This window comes from Malaclemys terrapin, chromosome 11 (genome assembly GCF_027887155.1).
Source record: "Malaclemys terrapin pileata isolate rMalTer1 chromosome 11, rMalTer1.hap1, whole genome shotgun sequence".
In the NCBI taxonomy this organism is placed as follows: Eukaryota; Metazoa; Chordata; order Testudines; family Emydidae; genus Malaclemys; species Malaclemys terrapin.
Window position 1 is genome coordinate 50,257,306 of NC_071515.1, and position 23,244 is coordinate 50,280,549.

At 42.8% G+C, this 23,244-nt stretch overlaps 1 protein-coding gene across 5 annotated transcripts in view; it reads right to left on the reverse strand.

The window, feature by feature from the left end:
- GPD2 (glycerol-3-phosphate dehydrogenase 2) overlaps positions 1-23,244 on the reverse strand; it is a 119,634-nt gene that overhangs the window by 71,591 nt on the left and 24,799 nt on the right. For 4 of the 5 annotated variants that reach the window (XM_054044107.1, XM_054044106.1, XM_054044109.1 and 1 more), the window contains 2 exons: positions 21,231-21,340; positions 8,158-8,329 (listed from right to left, as the gene is read on the reverse strand). In XM_054044107.1, coding sequence (XP_053900082.1) covers positions 8,158-8,329; positions 21,231-21,332 — 274 coding nt within the window. In that variant the 5' untranslated portion in view covers positions 21,333-21,340. The remainder of the gene's footprint in view (positions 1-8,157; positions 8,330-21,230; positions 21,341-23,244) is intronic. The other variant, XM_054044110.1, reaches the window with a different exon arrangement.

Genomic DNA, 23,244 nt, shown 5'->3' on the forward strand with positions numbered 1-23,244 from the left:
TGTGGCCTAATAGTGAAAGGCAGACCTTGACAGTGACTCCTGGTCTGAAAGTGACATGTCTTATCAATTTTTTCATGGTCTGGAATCTCTCCATAGGGAAGAAAGACCTTGCTGAGATTGAATTTAAGGTCACTCCTATGAAGTCTATAGTCCTGGTGGGAGTCAGATTGGACTTTCCTTTGACAACACACATTCCCAAGGTTGCCAGAAAATGGAGCAAGAATGAAGTTGCCAACTGGACCTCCTGACTACAGAGACTAAGGGCATGTCTACACTGGCAGAGTTACAGCACCGGCAATTACAGCGCTGCTCAGAGAGCACTGAAGGGAAACTGCTGTTGTATGTTCACACTGTCAGCTGCCTGCACAATAGTGTGTTCACACTTGCGGCACTTGCAGCGGTATTCGGCGTGATGCACTCTGGGCAGCTATCCCACAGAGCATCTCTTTCTCTTCTGCCACCAAGAGTTGTGGAAAGGCGGAGGGGGTCACGGGGCATCCTGGGTCCTGTCCCAATGCCCCGTCATGCATTGCTTTGCATCCCAGCATTCCCTGCGCTTCCGTCCACATTTGGCGCCATCTTTAAATGGTTTGTGTACTGCGTGCACTGCCTCTTCGGGCTGCAGGAATGGATCCTGAACTGTTGACCAGTATGCTGCTCGCTCTCACCAACACGTCATGAGTGGCGGTGGAGTTATTCCTTTAGCTACAAAGGCAAGAGGAGTGCGACATTAATCTCGTCATGCATAGTAGCAACGACACAAGATAGCTTGTGTCATTCAGAGGTGCTGACCACGCTAGAATGACACTTTTGGGCTCGGGAAACAAGCACTGAGTGGTGGGATCACATCCTGATGCACGTCGGGGATGACGAGCAGTGGCTGCAGAACTTTTGGATGAGGAAAGCCACATTCATGGGACTGTGTGATGAGCTCGCCCCAGCCCTGCGGCACAAGGACACAAGAATGAGAGCTGCCCTGCCGTTGGAGAAGCATGTGGTAATTGCACTGTGGAAGCTGGCTACTCCATACTGCTACCGATCGGTCACTAATCAGTTCGGAGTGGGAAGGTCGACCATTGGACTCGTGTTGACAGAAGTCTGCAGGGCCATTAATCGCATCCTGCTCCGAAAGACCATGACTCTGGACAATGTGCGTGACATTGTGGATGGCTTTGCACAAATGGGCTTCACTAACTGCAGAGGGGTGATAGATGGCACGCACATGCCAATTCTGGCACCAGACCACCTAGCCACCAAGTACATTAATCACAAAGCATTTTTCTCAATGGTTCTCCAGGTGCTTGTGGATCACCATGGGCGTTTCACAGACATTAACACAAAGTGGCCCGGAAAGGTGCATGATGCACGCATCTTTCAGAATACTGGCCTGTTCAGGAAGCTGCAAGCAGGGACTTTCTTCCTGGACCAGAAGATCACTGTATGGGAAGTCAAAATGCCCATTGTGATCCTGGGAGACCCCCGCCTACCGCTTAATGCCATGGCTCATGAAGCGATACACGGGGCAACTTGGCAACAGCAAGGAGCAGTTCAACCGCAGGCTGAGCAAATGCAGAATGACTGTTGAGTGTGCTTTTGACAGTTTAAAAGCCCACTGGCGCTGCCTCTATGGGAAGCTGGACCTGACCGATGACAATATTCCTATGCTTATAGCCGCGGGCTGTATGGTCCATAATATTTATGAAGGGAAGGGTGAAAGCTTCACTCAGGGCTGGACCACAGAGGCTCAGTGCCTGGAGGCTGAGTTTGAGCAGCCAGAGACCAGGGCTATTAGAGGGGCGCAGTGTGGGGTCATAAGGATCAGGGATGCCTTGAGGTAGCAATTTGAACCTGAAAGCCACTAATACTTGTTGCTATGCTCGGGAATGCAGTGCTTGTAATGATAGGAGGTGATTGGTGCAGACGATGCAATATGTAGGTTTAACATAATTGTATATTGCTTTGCACGGCTCTTTTTGCTTTCAATTAATAGAATAAAGATTGCTTTCAAACTAACAATTCTTTTATTAAAAGACAACAACCGGAGGAGAGAGTCAAACAAAAAAAACCCATCAGCAGTGAGGGGGATGGGGGAAGGGAAAGTCCCAGGAGGAGGGGGGGGATCCCGGGATGGCTAAAGATTTGTATGTCCAGGGATCATATCCAACCTTCTCCTTTGGAGTACAATGGAGCGGGTACGGTACTTCTGCAAGGCCAAACTGCAGAGAGATGGGTGTTGAGTGCAGTGGGTAGTGGGAATCCACACAGCTGGATTGTGATGGGGGGCAGGGGGGGAGTGGAATGCCGTGGGTATAAACTGGAGCCAGGAGGTTGATAAGAGTGTGTTGGCGATGTCTGGAGAGAGCATGGGAAAGTCTTGCGATAAAGGCTGCAGGGGAGGGCGGGCATGGAGCTGCTCAGTTTGAAGAACTAGTATTGCCTGGAGCATGTCTGCTTGGCAATCCATAACCTTTAAGAACCTCCATGGTTTCATTCTGACATGCCGCGTTCTCCTTTCGGTCCCTCTTCTTGCTGTCCCACCACTCCTTCAATTCCCGTTTCTCAGTGGCGGAATGCATCATAACATCACGCAGAAAGTCCTCCTTAGTTCTTCTTGGCCACTTTCTAATTCTGCGCAGCTGTTCAGCTGCCAATAACAAAGAGGGAGGCTGGGCTCCCAAGGTCATCTCTGTGAAGTTTAAACACAACATTTTACAGAAGCACTATTGTTTGCAACACAGACAACACTGTTTCAGTGCGTTAAAACACAGCCAGTACTCATACACTTGTCACTAACTGGCTGACCCCAGGCAAGCACATATGAGCCACAAGACCCCCAAAATAGTGAATAACTGCAGGCGCAAGGTAAATAACTTTTCCCGGACCCTGCTATACACTGGGCATATGGCGCTTGGGGAGAGCCAGCACTGTAGGGGAGCCTGATAATCATTCCTGTCCCCACACTTTCCACAGGATGTGATCATTATGGAAGATATCTCGCTGCTGACCATGAGCAGGGAATCAAGGGGGAGAGGGGGTTTTCTCCAAGACTGTGGCTTCTGCCCTGGCCCCTATGTGGCTCGTCCGCGTGCAGCAATGGTCCAGCCCCGAAGTGACGACACAGTGGTGCAGGAAAGTTACCGTTAATGGGGCAAGAAACAAAGCAGCTCTGCCGAAGAATCCGCAGCAGCGGATTGCCCAGTATCTCCATGAGAGCTTCCTGGAGATCTGAGGGAGATTCCCGTGAAGTGAGGGAGTCAATCAGCAGCCTGTTCAGCCGCTCAGACTAGGCATGCGGTGGGAGACAAGCCCACTTTCTGCAATTCTCCTGCCCCCAACAACTCACTTCAGCGACTCCCAAAATCAAATCCAGTTACCAGGGGCCTCCTCTCCAATGTGCGCTTCGCCAACATCCGACAGCTGTGACTGGCTAGCCTCCTCCGGGGTAGAAAACAGCTCCTGGCTGCATGCATCTCAGACCTCCGAGTCATCTTTGTAGAACCATCAGCTTGTGGGCGTAGCACAGGAGCGGCGATTTGCCTCCCGCGCCTTGTGGTAGGTGTTCCGCAGCTCCTTCACTTTGACCCTGCACTGCAATATGTCCCGGTCATGGCCCTTTTCTGTCATGCATTTTGAAATCTGTCCGTATGTATCATAATTCCTATGGTTGGAGAGCAGCTGGGACTGGACAGCCTCCTCTCCCCAAATGCTGATGGGGTCCAGCAGGTTGGCATTGCTCCAAACGGGGGATCGCCTGGTGCTTGGAGCAGGCATGGCCACTTGAAAAGATGTGCTGAGATCACTGCATGCATCACTGAGCAAACAGGAAGGGGACTTTCAAAATGCCAAAGGAATTTATGCAGTGGGGATGATAGTTGGTCACCTGAGGGCAGGGCAGTAGAGTTCAAACCGATGACCAGAGAGGCTGTGACTGGCTAGCCTCCTCCGGGGTAGAAAACAGCTCCTGGCTGCATGCATCTCTGACCTCCGAGGGGTGCCTGAAGAGAAGCCGGGAAGTGGACTTGGGGAGAGGAAGGAAAAGGAACACAGTACCCACAGTCAACGATTTCTAGTACCCACTTGTCTGTTGTGATTGCCCCTCAATTGTGAGCAAAAAGGGTGAGGCAGCCATCAAAGTTTGGAGGAAGGGGCTGTGGTGGATGGCATCAAAAGGGGTACACAATTCTTGATCATCCCATCAAAAAATATCCCTGGATAGTGAATGGGATTCAGTAGCTGTATTGTGGTAATATAGGGATATCTAGGGTTTTGTACCTTCTGGAGACTGTGCAGTACTTTGAATGAGTGCTGGTGGTAGAACAGTTGGGCAGGAGGTCTCGGTTTATACACCTGTTTTTGGTGTTCTCTTTTTGGGGCCAGGGACTCAACGTTTGAGTCCTTCGACTAGTGTAACAAGATGACGGAGTCTCTAAACAAATTACTCACTGAAAAGGCAAGTGCTCTGCAGTGTTTTGAACGTCTCGGGGTAATCCCGAGGAATGCAGCCAAGACTCACGCACCTCTGGGTATACCTATGGCTATCCATCTAGACAGTGTCAGCTGTATTCACTGCAACGTGAAGTGATGTTTTAGCCATCAGTTTGCCTTCCTCAATGAGGGCCTAGAATTGGGCTCTGTCCTTTTGAAATAGTTTACATTACATATTGCAGACTTGTAGAAAACACCTCTCTCCCCATAAGGTCAAGTCATTTAGAACCTTTATCTGCCAGTGTAGCCTGCACCACCAAGGAGTTGGGTTGGCAGCAGCGATCCCTTGAGATCGAGGATGATCTCTTTCACAGATTTTTTTTTTAAGGGTCCTTTGGTGACCGAGGAGTCCGATCCTTGAGCCGCGGGCTCATTGGCAGACATTGCAGGTGGTGTTGGAAGTCAGGGCTGGGCCATGATTGCTGCGTGACAGTTGCCCTTCCATTCTTTTTTGGCATTTTTCTGCAACCAGGACAAGGAGATTTTCCTCAAATGTGGACATTCCTTCTCTGACAAGTCTTCGCCTGTTATCCCTATCCTGGACTGCTGTCTCCCAGTATGTGGTGTCAATGCTACATCTCTTGAGGATGTCTTTAATTTGGCCTTTCTGTTTTTCTCCTTTGGTGAGTTGGGCGTACAGCAGTTGTTTTTGGTAAGCATTCATCAGGCATGCGCACACAGTGCCCACTACACCTCAACTTGTGCTGGATAATCAGGACCTCAACACTGAAGAGGTTGGCCTCTGTGAGGAAACTGACATTAGTGCAGCAATCCTCTTACTTTATGTTGAGGATCTTCCTAAGAAAGTGCTGGTGCTGGCATTCCAGGTTTTTCAGATGTTTTCTATAGGTCACCCAAGTCTCAGTCATAGAGGAGTGTTGGGACTACCACTGCTTTATAAGCCTTATAAAGTCCAGTGTGTATTCTGATGTTGTGATTATTGAACACCTGCCAAGACTGGCACAGCGGATTCTGTGCTGAATCTCTAGGTCTATGTCTGCCCTCTGTGAGAGATGGCTGCCAAAATAAGCAAGCTATTCTATTTTTCAGTTTTTCTCTGACAATATAGATCTTCCTTGCTGGGTTTGATGATTGACCGGGAGCTGGCTGGTGAACTTTTGTTTTGCCAATGTTCAGAGTTAGCCCTAGGCTTTTGTAAGCTTCAGAGAATAAATTAAGGTCTGTTTGTAAATCGCTCTGTGAGTGTGCAACTACAGCACAATCATCTACGTACTGTAGTTCTGTAATTGTTGCCGATATTACTTTAGTTCTGGCACGGAAATGAGAAAGGTTGAAGAGGTTGCCATCAGTCCGATAGTGGATGGCAATGCCCTGCGGTAGATTGTTTTGGGTGAACATTTTCATAGCTGCTAAGAAAATGGAGAAAAGGGTGGGTGCCCGTACACAACCTTGTTTTACACCAGTTCAAATGACAAAGGGCTCAGAGGTAGAGCCACTGCACAGGATGGAGGAAATCAACCATGAGACTCTGTAGAAAATTATGTCAGAGTTTGGCTGCCCAAGCAAATTTATCACAGAGCCTCATGGTTGACAGAGTTGAAGGCTTTGGTCACAGTGATAAAGGCCATATACAGCTCCTGGTGTTGTTCTTGACATTTTTCCTGGATCAGCCCGGCTGAGAAAATCATGTTGGTCGTACCTCATGATTGTCTGAAGCCACACTGGGACTCTGGAAGTACTTCCTCTATGGGGAGCCGGGAACAGGATGCGTGAAAAGAAACTCCACTCCTTTGGCTGGTACAAAATAGCACCTCTCTGCCCTTTTGGGATGGGGGTGCAAGAAGCCAGCGTGTGCCAGACTACCTCGCTGGGTCCATGATGGCCTCATTTATTGGGAAGGCCACTGGAGAAGAGGATGAAGTAATCAAGATGGGAAGTCATGAGAACAGGGAACATTGTTGCTTTTGTTTTGTAGAGCCACAAGCTGATCTTCTCTTTCAGGAAAGTGACTTTTCATTGGTATATTCACAGGTTCTGTTGCTTGAACATACATAAAGTTACCTTACAAGGGTGAAAAAAATCAAGACAGGATGGAAAGCAAGGGACACGTTTTGGAAATAAAGAAAAAAGCACCAGGATCTAGTGAAGGCCTGGATGTCAAAGGAGAAAAACACCAAAGACTCAAGTTTGAGTGATGGGAAGCATGCTGTGGCCAAACCCAGGTACAGTTGAGCCCTGTAAATTACCTCTTGGGCCATCTGTTTAACCAATAACTACCCAGCAAAGTCCTCAAAACAGGTTATTGCAGGAATGCTCAGCCTGTATTAGAGCGGAGCATGGCCATTATTCTGTAATTAACTGTGTTCTCAAATATATTTGAGTGTATATTAGTGTTCAAAGGTTAGTGAATGACGGACAGAAACAGCCAAAGTGCAGCCAGATGCTTGTCTACATATACATAAAACGTGAAGGAAGTTCAATAGAAAGACTGCAGTCAATAAAAGACTTAAGTTCATGCATCTCTTACGCAACAGAGTTGTGATTAGTACATTTTATAGATCAGCTAACTTATGTATTAGTTTTCAATCATTTTTGCTGTATAAAATCTGAATAAAAAGTCAAGATTTTCCTTTTTAAAAACATAGCAAACACAGCTGAATCCTAAATGAAGCAATCAATTAAAATCCAAGGTCCAAATTCACCCCACGTAAGCAGACTTGGCTCCATTCACTTCAGAAGTGTTGGTCTTGTTTAAACAGAGCTAAATTTTGCCCCAATATTTTAACAAGAAATAATAATTTTGAAAGACCATTAATCTAGTACACCTCTACCCTGATATAACATGACCCGATACAACACGAATTCAGATACAACGCGGTAATGCAGCGCTCCGGGGGGGGGGGGGGGGGGAGGAGGGGGGAGCTGTGCGCTCTGGCGGATCAAAGCAAGTTCGATATAACGCTGTTTCACCTATAACGCGGTAAGATTTTTTTTGTTCCCAAAGATAGCATTATTTTGGGGTAGAGGTGTATTAAAATATGTCCATTCACCTTAATTTCAAAACAAAAAAATAAAACTTTCCATAAAGAAAGAGAGCAGAACATCAGAGACTTACCATGTGGATCTTCAAGCAGAATCCTATTGGTAGGTTTTAATGAAAAATCCAGATGGACTAATCTAAATCTGTGCTAAGAGTAAAATCTATTTAACATGTGCCAAACATGTGAAAATGGTTACCAGCCATTTTTACATGACACCCCTACAGAAAACAGGGGAGTGACACCATATTTGATTGCTCATGTAGAAATCATGCCCAGCCCTCTTCTTTCCTACTGAAGTTGGCTGCAGACTGCCATATGGCTTTTCCTTCTCTCTTTCCTGTAAATTGCCCTCCTGCACAAACCTCGATGACTCACATTTTAAATTAAAGATAAACCCAATTAACAAATTCTTCCAGCCTCTATTTCCATATAGCTGTACCAACGAAATATGACTCTTAGTTTCCTTCAAGTTCACACTAGACATTGGGATCCAAAGATAGTTATATAATCAAGTCTTTGGAGGGCAGTGGGGAAGACAGCAGGTTCCCCATTTTAAACCAGCTTTGTTTTTGAATATCCAGTTTCATTAGTTTATATTAAATTGCATGCAAGCACTTTTATAGTAGGTGATTTTTTCTACCTGTAATATGCTCATACTTTCATGCCTCACCTCTTGTAACAGCATCTAACGCACAGCCGCATCCTGTTGCTCCTCCTCCTATAACAAGCACATCAAATTCGCTTGTGTTTTGTAGAGCCAGGAACTGATCTTCTCTTGTAGGAAAGTGATTTTTCATTGGTATGTTCACAGGTTCTGCTGCTTGAACATACATAAAGTTATCCTACAGGGACAAAAAAAAAAAATCAAGTATTTGTGTCTATTCCTCAGTGGCATGCAAGGACATTTTTAGTCAGACATGCAGTTGTACGCAAAATGACATCCTTCACAGAGCACGACCTTGCACATATGGAGCATAGGAGGTCAGGCTGTGCAGAGGGTGCTATTTTTGCATGTTCAAGGGCCAAACAGAATCATCCTGCAGGCACAACCCAGCCTGGAGCACATAAGGCATGCCTTGTATACACTGATGGCACATCACTGATATTCCTTATAGAATAAGTATAGTTTAGTGGAAATTAATCAGAAAAAGGTGTCTTTTTTCAGTCACTTTTAAATCTAATAGAAAATATTTTAGCAAATGCAAAAGGTAACAAACAGCATTAAAAGAGTTAAGGGTTAGTTTGCAGGAGTAGCCAAGGTGAGTTAAATGTATAGTTATTGAGGGATTAATAAAACAAGATACAGTATCAAATACCAGAAGGGAGTATTGAAGATTTTATAATAAAGATGTATCCTGAATAGGATTAGAACTCTGTACTTTTAGCATATAAAATACAAACTTAATCTACTAGGCTATAGAGTCATTGCAGAGCATCCAGCACCCATTGGAGGAATTATTTTGCACCAGAGGGTAGTCATATTATTTCTGTTGCTTCCATGGAACATTAAAATATTAATGCATTATTTGTATTGTGGTACTGATCAAAGGCCCCAGTATGCTAGGCGATGTACAAACAGATAGGAAGACGATCCATCCATATCCCAAAGAAAAAAAAAAGTTTAATAAAAAAAACTGACTGTAAAGGTTATAAAAGCTAATGTTTTCTCATTTTTATCATTGAAAATCAGCTGTGTACAGCCCCTTTTTTTCAAACCTTAACCTACTTTGCTTTTATTTCTCAAATCATACAATGTGCTAACTTTTTAGTGGTACAGTATAACAGTATTCATAGACCATTTCTGGTTTTCTTTTAATGGATTCCAGAATAATTTTCTCTAAAACAATCATTGTCTGATTTCTATAGTGACCCATCTCTCAGCTTGATGACCCTAGTGAAAGAGAATGACAAACTTTCTAAGTCAATGAACCTAAATGGGCAGGAGGCTTTGGTTTTTTGTTTATTTGGGGTTTTGTTTTGTTTTAAATTTAAAAATTGACCATTTCCTAAAGACTTTACTTGGAGGTAAGAGGTTTGGTTAATGTCAGTTTAAACAGATGTCTGAAAGCCCTTGTAATTACGGGTATCCTAAAATCCTACTATTGGTTGTGCACTTCAAAAATCTATATTATGAGTACCATCATTATGGCTTGTAATCCACCTCTGCTATGTAGTATATTAATTACTTTATGTACAATGGGCTGTAGCCAGGTATCATAATTATTCCAAAGTTAATTAAGATGCAAGGCCACAAAAGAAATCGTGCTTGCTCTCTCGTACTGCCGTCTATTCCAGCCCTGTCTTTCTTCCCTCTCACATTCTTGTTCACCATCAACCTTCAATGTTGCACACAATTGGATAGTGGGTCACTCTCCAAACTATTGTTTTTAAGCTCTGAAGGGGCTGACAATCCTTTTCGTAATAGAATAATTATTTGTGGTGTAGGAAATGGATTTTGAGGACAAAACACCAAATAAAAGCATGTGCAAATAATTGGTACGTCTGGGTGCTTGAAGGCAAGGAGGATAGTTTTGTGGGTAAGGTACTGGAGTGTGAGTTAGAACACCTGTTTTCTATTCCCAGCTCCGGCACAGACCTCAAATGGTCTTGGGCAAGTCATTTAAAGTCAACATTCAGAAGTATCCACTAATCTTGGCTGTCTCCATTTTTGGGTGTCCAAACTGACAACTGATTTTCAGAGGTGCTGATATCTGCAGCTCCTGCTGATCTGAAACACAATTTTGCAAGCCCAACACCCCAGGAAATAAGATTATTTCAAGCTGAGTACCCAAAATTAGTGGTCACTTTTAGAAATGTGGGCCTCTGTAGTATCTCTATTTCTTCACCTGTAAAATGGCGGTAATACTTCCTTATCTCACACAGACATTGCAAGGCTCAATTCATACACATTTGTAAAGTACTTCTACATTAAGAGTGAGATTTTGTGCAAAGCCTCTAAGCCAGTGATTCTCAACAGGGGGTACGCAGAGTCTTCCAGTGGGTACATCAACTCATCTCAATATTGGCCTAGTTTTACAACAGGCTACATAAAAAGCACTAGCGAAGTCAGTACAAACTAAGATTTCATACAGACAATGACTTGTTTATACTGCTCTATATACTATACACTGAAATGTAAGTACAATATTTATATTCCATTTGATTTATTTTATAATTCTATGGTAAAAATGAGAAAGCAATTTTTCAGTAACCGTGTGCTGTGACACTTTTGTATTTTTAAATCTGATTTTGTAAGCAAGTAGTTTTTAAGTGAGGTGAAACTTGGGGGTAGGCAAGACAAATCAGACTCCTGAAAGGGGTACAATAGTGTGGAAATGTTGAAAGCCACCGGCTGCACCACTTAGACCAGAGCACACAGCCCAAAGGGAGGAGGGCTAAATTAGTTTTAAGCCATCTTTGTACCCTCTCGAATCCGATCCTAGGCTGCTCCAGGAGCTGAAGAAGCCCCCAGTCCAACTAAGTTACTGCAGCCTCCTTTGGTTGCCCTATAGGCTGCAGGGCTGCCTGGAATTTCTATAGCGCTGCATGATGTGGCTCTACCCCAACCTGCCCCTCCCACATTGAGTATTGCAATGACAGTCCTCTGGAAGTAACCTTACAGCTGCCTACCACAGTGCCTGTGCCAGGAAAATCCTCCCTTGCCACAACCAGGCTTTTAAGGCCCCCTTTATGCCACTCCAGCCCTCCCACCTAGTGCAAAGGGAGCAGGAAAGGGATGCAGATTTCAGCCTAAGTGTTGTGTTATGTTATATTTTGCAATCTGAAAGCTGTTCAGTTTCCAATATTTGAATTGCTATATTTTTTGCACTCTGGATAAAAGATAGTAGAAATAAATAGGAAAGTAATATGCAGAATAGTTTATATAAGTGAGGTGACAACACTTATTTCTTCAGCAAGTGAAGTGTCAGAACTTAGAAACAGTAACTTTGGTGACTCAGTGCTGGAGTAGCTTCCAAAAACTCACTCCTCCCTATCAGCTGAACATGCTCATCCTGATACTTCATTAAAGTTCTATTTATATAAATGATCATCCTAAGTAAACAGCTAGCTAAACACATGCACAATTCAGCAGCAAAGACATTCAGTCTACCAAAGCTGAATCTGAAAGAACAACATTACTATTTCTACATCACCAGAGGATGCACATGTCACTTAAAGATACAGGGTTCCATCCTCATTCAAGGTAAGAGCCCTTTGCACTACCAGTTTAAAACTGCCATATGCTTTTCCCAGTGATGTAAAGCCAGTTTAGTCAACACTATGCCACCTCCTCCGCCCTTCTACACACTCTCGGCTCTCTCAGCCAGGCCACAGCGCTGCGTGCTCTGGCTATCGTGGGCTGGAAGAATTGTCCCTAGAGGCAGTTTGAGCCGTCATAAGTTAGAGCAGTCCTATGGGGACAGGTTTGGCCCCAATAAGCCCACTATCCCCACCTTGCCTCAGCACTAGGCCACTGCCAGTCACCAACTAGCCCCCGCTCCCTGGGACAGACTGCAGTATAGGCCACTCATCACTGGCAAGCAGGGTTTGGAGCTGCTGCCTTGGCCTAGCCCTGGGCTGCCCTCTGCAACCCCCAGTACCCCTTGGCCTTCCACTAGGCCGCAGCCTGGGGCTGTCCAGGCTGGAGCTCCCCAGCCCTGCTCCACTCAGGTACGCTATCCCTAGCTTGCTGCAGCCAGGCCCTTCTCTCTCTGAGTGGAGAGAGAGACTGCTGAGCTTCTGGCTGCCCTGGCCTTTACAGGGCCTGCTGAGTCTGTTTGGGGCATGGCCCCAGCAGCAGCCACTTCCCCCAATCAGCTCAGCCTAAAAGCTGCTTTCTCCAGCCACAGCCCCCCCTGGACCGGAGCGGGGTTACCCCCCCACTACAGGGCTTTATACAATTTTAATTAATTTTTAACATTGTAAAACACCATGACTTTGATTTTATAATAAATTTATGTTTATGTGGCGGCAAATAAATAATTAAGAGGCTCCCTATCTTCTTTCTCAATCTGCTGAAGAACACGTAGGTCACAAAACTGCCTATGGTAATATCTACACTTCACTCAGAAGTGTGACTGCAGCAGAAGTAGACCTACCAAAGCTATCTCTGATTTTGCTAGCTCGAGCAACAATAGCAGTGAAGCCGAGGCAGCATGGGCCGTACAGGCCCACTCCGGATTCCAAGTATGTACTCAAGCAGTCACCCACATTGCCGCAGCTTCACTGCAACTGTAACTTGAGCTAGATAGATCAAAAGTCAGCCACACCTCTGACTGCAGCGTAGACATATCTTATAAGTTTTTGCAGGGTGTAAAGGCCAAGGACAAAAGAACTGATTAATACAAATGGGTGCGGCTAGTACTGAAATTGATTAAAGTGAACCAGGAGGAAATTTAGGCTGATCATCATAAGAGTTTCCTAACAGATTATGGAATATTCTTCCAAGAGAAATGGTTGAAGCCTACAGATATTTAGCATTTGATTGGGCAATGTACTGAAGTATATGCATACAGTAGGGAACAACCCTGCAATGGAGTGTAGTCTAGTAGATCTAATTGGTCTTCACCCTCTAACAGCTCAGCACACGTTACTTGAGTTTAGGTTAAGTTACAAAATACTATCTTCTACCACCATTGCAGAGCAGCTGCTTTTCCCTATTACGCTGCTTTTCCCTATTACGCTGCTTTTCCACGCCTTCCCACTTGCAGAGATGCTTTGTATCTGCCTTTCCACAATGCCCTATAATCTATAGTTATAAGTGACAATTGCATGACAATTTCACCATGTAGACCACGCCTATGACCTCCACACATGACGGCACATCTTTTTTAAATGCACTGAATTACACAAATTGCTCAATTTTAGAAAATAGCTTCATTGTCTCCTGCTCTATTGCCTGTGAATTATAGCTGTTAGAGACATCTTTCATCCCTAATTCTGATGAGCAGGGTTCCCTGAGATAAGCAGCCAAATGGTGCAGTTTTCTGAAGTGGCCAATCAGCTCTGTAGTAATAGAAATGACTCAGAGCAAGGCCTCCCTATAAAACTTTTAAAGAAAAATAAATAAATAAATAAGGCACATGAAAAATATTTTCATGATCTGAAGGACAGTTAAAATACAATGATATTTTAAATAGGTTAAGCTTTACGCATGTCAACCTTCGGTGTCCCTTTAACAAATAGTTTATTGTTTGCCTTATAGTTCTCTGCAACACATCCCTGTGGGTGCAAGACTAAATAATGGTTTACACGACATCCCCAAGGTGAACTACTGACTAGACGGAAGCCCGATCTACAGCCTTCCATGGTTTATGAACCTTGGATAGTTCCACTCAAAATGATTAGATCACTTTCTCCCCATGTTTAAACCCTTATTAGACTTGCAAATTTTTTTTTAAATGTTCTACACAGTTGTCACTACTGGTGCAACAGAAAACAAGATCTAATAATTAGTGTCTACTGCTGAAAGAAGTGCGTATTTAAAGACCACAGGCAATTAACAATCAGGTTGTCCTGTAATCATGTACAGTATTAATTTGAGCATAGTGTGTAGGGTTTCATGCAAATTACTTAATACATAAGAGAATGAAAGAGGTTGCTGCTGTATTATGCGAGTCAATCAATGGAGTAGTTAGATTAAAGTAAAATTGCTTCATCTTCTATTTATTATAATTAAGGAGGTACTAACCATATTTGTATACCTCCTCTAAGTCAAGTAAAAATTAATAAGCCTTTTTCACGACCTAATTTCGAGAAATTATAATGGCCCACTCAACCTAAAGTATTTCCCCTGCTTTTACATTACAAACTGCTTTTAGCTAACCACTTGCTACACACGTCAAACACAAATCAGACTTTAAATAAAAGCAATGTGAATTGTAACTGTGCAAACAAATTTTCACCAGGTTTGATTTTTTTAATATGACATTTTCTTTAAAACCAAATCTATCCATGGGGGAGCAGGAAGGGGACAAATTCCTGGCCTCTGGTTCAGTTTCTGATACAATGCTATTCCCCGGTACCTTTAATGAACCAGTAGGATTCACTGAAGCTTCCTGTTTTAATACACAAAGTAGAGCTGGGTGTGCAGAATATCTCACTTAGACGTGTGTCATTGAAATTTTAGCAGCAAGCTCCACTTCGCTCTAGCTAAAGTCTACTACCCCCTGAATTTTATTGTATTTAGGGTCCAGTTTTGTAGCTATCCTCCACTCTAGACAAAGTTATCTTCTGATCTGTAATTCTGACTTGAAGCCTCAATTCAACAAGGCACTTAAGCATATGCTTATCTTTTAATGGGACTACTCACATGCTTAAAGTTAAGCACTTAAGTGATATGCTGAAATGGGGCCACAGAATGATAGATGAACCAAATTGTATGGATAGTTGAACGAGTCAGAAATGTGTCCATTTCTAGATATCCACTACTATTTATGTTCATGTCTCTACAGTACATGAAAGTTTGTTTTATTTTTTTTTTAATTCAAAAATTCCCCCTCATTAAATTAGTTCTGTACAAGAGACAAGGTAAAAACCTTTAACAGGTTTTTCCAAGATAATTATCACCCTCCCTTCAGCAAAAAAGTTGTGTCAATTTCAACATGTTTAGCTGGACATAATATTGCCAGAAAAACAAGACTCAGCACTCAAAGAGGGACAGTCAGTGTGTACAGCTGAATATTTTCACAGCTATACCCAGGTAAAAGAACAGATCCTTTGGTATAGAGTCCTAAACAGATACCATATTAGTGTACATACAGCATGGTGCCTGGTGCACTTGAAATTGATAGTGATTTATCTTGCTTTCAATTAAATGGGAGACTAAAGGAAAGCTGCATACAGGGATTCCATCTGCAATAATGTGATTCGTTTGGCAACAAAACAAGTGTGTTTACCAAAATAAGCGATTGCAGTTTATATCTACAATTTCTCAGGGAAGCATTCCTTGAATGGTTTTGATTATAGTCTTTGGGAGAACAAATTTAGTTTGGCAGCCTGAATTAAATCTTGAAGTTCTAAACTGATCTAGTAATCGTAAAGTAAACATTTCTGATAATAATTTGTCCTGTATTATCTCTAGGTAGGTTTACATCATCAAACTCATGGCATCATTTGGTAAGAGTAAGATTTAAAATAAATAAATAAATAATCAGTTTCCTTTTCAAAGCAAAATATTCATCCTATTAGCCGCATCCAGATTCACATACCCTTATAGTGTAATGGTCATTGTTTATTACACATCAACCTCTGTGCCAGCTCGACAGAGGATGCAAGTCTCTTACAACTCATACATACAGGGCCTTGCTCTTTAGCTCAAGCTGTAGAAACTCATGCTTTTAGCTCTGGGGTCCCTGGTGCAACTCCAGTGTGTTGGCCAAAATGGCAGACATCCCAATAGCAGGAAGAACTGCTTTAAAGGAAGGAAATGTTACCATGAAGGCATGAGAAAAAAAGAGTGAGCCAGCCACAAGGAAGGAAAATCTAGGCCAATATAAAGCCTTCAATACAGGCCACATGATAATCTGTGGTTCCATTTGTGATGGTCAACAACATAGTTGCAAGGTTAGCTGCACCTCTACCTCCATTCTGATCTCTGAGTACACCGCCCCCCCCGCCACCACCCCTCAGGTGTCAGGCTTCATGCATCTCCCTCTCCTAGGGTGGAATTCTGCAATTCTCCAACTCTCAGACTGGGCCCTAGGCTACAGAACCTAGAATATCACCTGTGCATAACCAGTGGGTGCAACTGAGTTCAATACCAGCAGTTCTTCCCTTTAGGAGTCTATGCCCAGTGGTGAATACAATGACCAGAAGTGTTCTGAAAACAAAGTACTGTTTCATTCTAATAGCAGGGAACAACATAAGATGGGGACAAAAGGATTTTTAAAAAACAGTCTACATGCATGTCTATCTTACCTATAGGCTCCCCATCCACTGACAGTATCCCAGGCAGGCCTAGCTAGTTGATTTATATTGATTAATTTTTAACTATAAGTTGAAAATGGAACCCCCTTAAGAAGGCAACATGCAGAATAAGAAAATGTGTCATTTATCAAGACCATTTTGAAACAAAGATTGTGCACATATTTGAACTGATATACTGCACATCATTTTTATTCAACAGAATTAAAGGTAGAGAAATTTGACTCTGTTTTTATCCAGCCCAAGTTCTTTATCCTTCTCAGTTCCTGGGCTTTTGGCCCTGCTTCTCCAAACAAGTTTGGTAGGCTCAGGGCTGGCTCTAGGCACCAGCCTGGCAAGCAGGTGCTTGGGGCAGCCGCTCCGGAGAGGGGCGGCACGTCCAGCTATTCAGCGGACGGTCCCTCACTCCCACTCGGAGCGAACGACCTCCCGCCGAATTGCCGCCGCAGATCACGAACGTGATCACAGCTTTTTATTTTATTTTTTTTTTTTTTTGGCTGCTTGGGGCGGTCAAAACCCTGGAGCCGGCCCTGGGTAGGTTGCATAGGAGGTCGAGCCAGTATCCTCTGAGCCAATGGCTCTTCCACTGTTCTGTAACAACCTGTAAGTATTTACTTGGTGTGCCTTATCTTGAGCCAGTGTCCTCCCTCTTGTTCCTCACAGCCTGCTAGTAAACTAAATCAATATATTCAGACAGGAAATATCCTAGCGACCAATATTCAGAAATTACTACAAAGCAGCTCCAAGTCCATGAGTTAAGCCAGGTGATTAATTTGTCTTTTGCTGCACAAATCAATGTATATACAGTGATGGTTTGAAAAAGAAGAAAACAACTTGCAGCAGCTTTTGGTGAAATTTTCCCAGGGCCACAAGTATTCCGTGATACTATAGCCACAGAATTTACTCCTAATACCATTCTTAACTGGGTAATTGTGCTCCAGAATTTGAGGTGGGAGGGTTAAATTATTTTTCCTATTGCCCATGCTTGTGAAGAAAACCTTGAAAACATGACCACCACATAAACCACCGAAGAATTTTCTTCCTGAGTTTGTAGGCAGTCTGTAAACATAGTTGAGCTGTGTTAACTGCCTCATTCATGTTGACTCTGAAACCTAATTATGCCAATTTAAGTGCCAAAATAAACTATCATTGCTGATCATTTTAGCAGAAACAGGCAGCTAATGTGCTCATTCAAGAATTCAAAACTTCCTCCCACGACTTGTCAAATTCCAAAAGCCCCAAATCTCCCCAACCCAGCTGCCAAAGCCTCTACCTTCCACCTGACAATTTCTATGGTGCAGTTGTGTGATTTCAATACAAAAATCTGAAACACTTGGAATGTGGGAAACAACGTAAAATGAATTAAATTTTGTATCAAAATTAACAAGAGCTTCTGTACTGATTGTGTTATTTCTTTTCATATTAAAGACTTCAATTTGCTCGTGTTCAACTTGATGCTGGCTGCCGCATACATTTTAGTTTGCCACACCAGAGTGCCACAGAATCCAGAGACCTTGCCACAGCACGGAGGTACAACTTGCCACAGAGTAAATTAGGTCATGCTTAAGGGGATAAGGGGAAATCCATATGCATATTAATTTAGGTTTTCTGTCTGATAAATTCCATTTTTGAAAAAGCCACAGACTGACTACAATGTGTAGCCAATTAGTGTGCGTCTTGGGGCATCATCTTTTCCTGGCTCTTGTAGATGGGAAGATCCTTTGCCCTAGCATACATTTGATTGGCAGGCATTATTAAAGAGAGGACAGTTGTGCTGTGGGATATGCTCACAGCTTAGATATGTCAACACTGTAAATGAACTGTTCTCCATTGGGTCAATCCCTCCAGAAATGTCCCACCTGCTGCCCTCCATTGGGTGTTTAAGGCAGTAATTTTTAAGGACATCACAGAACAAATGTGCAAGTTACTACAACACAGAAGCATGAGAAATTGTATGTTGTTCACTTGCCAGACTCCTTGCTTATATATATGCTAGAAGTTTTCAGAGAAGTTTTTTAGGGTGATCCCACAGTTTGCAGTAGCTTCAGAGATCAGGTCACAAGCCAATGTTTCATTTGGCCATTAGGGTCACCCTTCTCAACGAAAAGTTTTACATCCATCCCAGGAAATACATTTCCATATTATTTCTAGTATTGATGGAGAAGGGAGCAATTCCCTGAATTTTGGAACATCAATTTCATAAAAATCCATATGTGTAATTAATCTGTTACAATTAGAGCTGAGTGAATAATGGATTTTTTGGTCTGGTTTTTCCTTCCAAAATGGAATGAATATATATCATACAATTTAAATAGAAACCAAATTTTCTTTTAAACTCAGGAAAATTGTTTTGAATCCCCAGTAGACTCAGAATGAAATACTTTTGGTTTTTCTAGTCAATTTGACTGTTTTCTATCATTTGTGTTCTGTTTGTTATTGTCAAAACTTGAAAACAACATGTTTCAAAATCAAGAATTAAAATATATCAGCTTGGGGGGGGGAATCCATTTTCTTTCCCAGTGAAATTTCTCTGCCAAAAAAAATTTGCCTGGCTCTGGTTACAATCCTGATACGTATTAGCATCCTATGTATTTGGTTTATTATTTGAAATTCTAAGCTTAAAAATGTTACAGTATACTAATTCAGGCAGACTCCTGATAAAGACTCCAGGGAGTCTTTGGAACATAAACACCAACTATACCTCTACCTCAATATAACGCTGTCCTCGGGAGCCAAAAAAAAAAAATCTTACTGCGTTATAGGTGAAACCGCATTATATCGAACTTGCTTTGATCCACCGGAGTGCACAGCCCCGCCCGCCCCCGGAGCGCTGCTGTACCGCGTTATATCCGAATTCGTGTTATATCGGGTCACGTTATATGGGGTAGCGGTGTAGTATAAGACAGAGGCAGCAACTGAATTGAACATAAGATCCAAATGTACTATTTTACAATACACTTTCTGTTATACTATATCTGAAGTTATAAGGATCCAGGACTATCCTTTTTCCAACTTTACTCATGTCATGGGGCACAATCTCTTTTTCCTGCACCCATGCTACTATTCCTTCATGTAAATATACAAGGAAAAGTCTCTGAATTATTATTGACAAAGCATTCCTGGGACTAAATGAAAGCTCGTCTACAACCATTGTTGCTCCTGAATTAGACCATTAAAACCAAAACCAGATCTTATTTTAAATCATTCAAATCAAGTAAATTTAAAATTAACATACAGTAAAAGATGAGATGTTAATTGTCCATGGCAAGCTGTTACATTGCAAGCAGGTTAAAGACAGCTGGCTACACATATATTGTGATAAACAATATACCAATTTAGCACTTGCTAAATGAATTGGATATAATCCAAAAGGATTTCTAGGGATCATGCTCTATTTTCAAGCCCAGACTGGAACAAGTGGGATCAGAGCGCTGCACACTCTACCTACTCAGACTGAGCAGAGTTAACAGAAAGTTGGTGACTGGCAAAGATTCTGAAAAGGGGAGCTTCCAGCCTTGCAACCAACACTAAGGACCACCCCACCAGGCAAATTTCTACATGCACAGTTGCCTAGGCCAGGCCTGAATATTTATAAATCCACAGCACTGCACAAAGCCAGTTACTGTATACAATTATCTGCATAGAAGGCAGAGTGGGGGAGTGGACTGTGCTGATTGGTGCTTAGTCACCACCCGCTCTGCTGAAGACCACTTCAAACACCCCATAACCCCTTTGTTCACACATGCACTCCCATATTGGCTTTACTCCTGAGCCTCCCTGGGGAATGGAGGGAAGAGGCCCATAGCTCTGCTCCTTCTTTTGGGAAAGGAGAAAATGAAACCATTTCCTACAATACTGGGAATCAATCCACAAAGTGAAACCAGCACCCTATTGGTTTTTTGTTTTTTGTTTTTTTTTTAAATGTATCTGTTTTGTCCAAAAGTACACTTACGGACAGCCTTTCCCATTCTAGGATTTTGTTTTGTCGACATTTTAATTAACAGGGGAAAAAAGTCTGTTCTGCCTCTTGGATTTTGATAATGACCAAAGTTTTCAAAGATGGGTGCCTACATTTAGGCACCTAACCATGGAAGTCAACAGAAATCTTTTTATTAAGTTCACTGGGAATTGGACCAGGTCCCCAAAGTAAGTGATCTGATTTTCAGAGGTGTTAGCAGCCACAACTCCCATTCTGAAGTCAGAGAGAACTGGGAATATTCAGCACCCATGGAAATCAAACCACTTAATTGCTTACCTGATTGCTTACCCGTTGCCATCTCAGGGCTCATCTACACCACTGGGATAATGCGCTGTACAGGGGTGTCATTTCTAAAGTGCACTAACGAGTTACACATTAATTGGTCCATGTAGTTCCTGCTGGTTCATTTTAACACAGTGCTGTTTTAAACAGTACTATATTAGAGCGCACTAGGGAACCTTTAGTGTGCACCAGGGATCATGTAGACAAGCCCGAGTTTGAAAATATTGGCCATACTCTATTCTGTTACCCATATTGGTGAAGAAAAACCTACCCCACCTAACTCAATAGGCGATGAGGAAGTTTTCAAAAGCATTTTTATGGGAGGTTTAAAACATCAATGTTAAAACAATTACAAGAATAATGTCCATGTTTTCTTACTATTCAAAGATCTACAGCAATGAAACATCATTAATGCAGTACTTTAAATTAGTTCCAACCAAATCAAGCTCAGAGGCCCTTGGCATTCATATCCAAACAAAGCTATTCATATAAACCTAACATACGCTTTAGCAGATTTTAAGTTTCATATTTTAACAGAAATCGTAATTAATACTTACGTGTTTGTTTCTATACTTAGAAAACTGAGAGAGGCCAAAAACTGTTGCTATGGCACCTCCTCCAATGAGAACAGTTCCTTTTACTACCTTACGAAATGCCATTTTTTACTCTATAAAAAAGAAAAGAGTAAAATTAATATGTTTCACCCATGTTAGAATTCAGACTGTCTAGAATAAAGCCCTCATTTCAACTAGAATTGGTGCTGAGAGTATAAAGTTTGGGGGTAACAATATATTCCATATAATTATTTTGGTTGCAATATTATCAGTACAGAAAGTCAGCAAGACGATGGGAGCAAAAATCTTTGGGAATTGTGTGTATTAGAGGAAAATAAAAGTGTATAGAAATATTTCAGTGTACTTACTAATTTACACACCTAGTGCCTATCTCAACTGCAGGCAAGTGCTTATGAGCAGGAGCAGCTGCTTTTGCCGTAGCATCCTAAGCACAACTAAAACTTCCCACCACTAATGATTGACAGGTGAACTCCAGCCCAGAACTAGCCACTGAGTACTCTTTGCAAACAAATTAGCCGTTTTTTTTTTCTTTTTTGCAAAGACCACCACTAGCTATCCTTTTTCATTGTCCAGCTCCTTTTACAACCCCATTTTCCCAACAGGACAGCACTCTAATCTGCCACCCGGCGCACAAATGAGGGCATGGAGGCAGAGCCGGGGACCTAGCGAATCTCCTCTGCCTTAGGATACCACAAATTCATGTCTCTCCAGACTCTCCGGCAGAGAAAGAGGGAGGAGAGGGGACCTGGAGATGGGGAAGGTGGCTTCCTCCTGGGACTCCAGCCCCTGGAACGCTCTTGGACCCAGCTCCCCGCTTTCCAGAACCCCATGCTGCCATCTCCTCACACTGCCTCTTCCACTTCTATGCTCACTCCGGAAAGAGATACGGCAGCTCAATGAGGACATAGAAGGTAACCTTCTTAAGAAAATTCTGAGTGCACCTCCTGTTTGCCACCCAAGAATTATAGGCCACTACTCCTCTTGTGCAACAGACAATGAACGCTTGTTATATCTAGCAATGCTGCAGAGAGGGGTCACTGATGGTCAACAAACAACCAGGTGTTGCAGAGAGGAGAGGTAGTGATATAGGCAACTGACAAGACCCAGTAGCTGAAAAAGAAGTGAAGAAGGGTAGATTTGAATGCAGGACTCCACCTCCTAACTGTTGAGGCAGAAGACTAGGACTATGGGCTGGTCCACACTAAGCCCCCAGTTCGAACCAGGATACACAACTTCAGCTACGTGAATAACGTAGCTGAAGTCGAAGTATCTTAGTTCGAACTTAAAAGGTACTTACCGCGGGTCCACACGTGGCAAGAGGCTCCCCCATCGACTCCGTGTACTCCTCTCGCGGAGCAGGAGTACCGGCGTCAATGGCAAGCACTTCCGGGATCGATCTCAGAAGATCGATTGCTTGCCGCCGAACCAGTGGCGAAGTATAGACGTACCCTCAGTGTCAGACATTCTTAGAGAACAGTGTTTGAATGCAGGACTGTCTCTAAATCCTAAGTAGGTGTAGCCTAAACCATTTTTCCTCAGGACAGGCAGAGCTTCAGTCACATAAGAAAAAACCTGGACTGAGTGAGAATGGAGCAGTAACTAGAAGTCAGTCAAAGTTGTTTGGATAGGAAAGTGGTTTTTGTCCATGACCTACATTAATGGAACTGACTCCATAGTGAGATTTGGAATAGTAAAAGTTTAAAGCAGTGTAAGAAGTCACAATTTTCTGCCCTTTTAGGAAACTCAGCAGGGTATAGTGAATGACAGGATATTATAATCTAGTAAGTCTTTTCCTTCTCTGACTACTATAGATATTATGATCTCAATGTCTGTTCTCTTAAACTGAGTATATATTATTGCTTTTGATAATGACAACTTTCTTGTCAAGCACCTGCAGAAATAATCCTGAGTGACAACAGAGGAGTGTGATTTGTATAATCCTGTAAATATGATTAGAATAGACATATAAAAATATACTGTACATCTCCATATACAT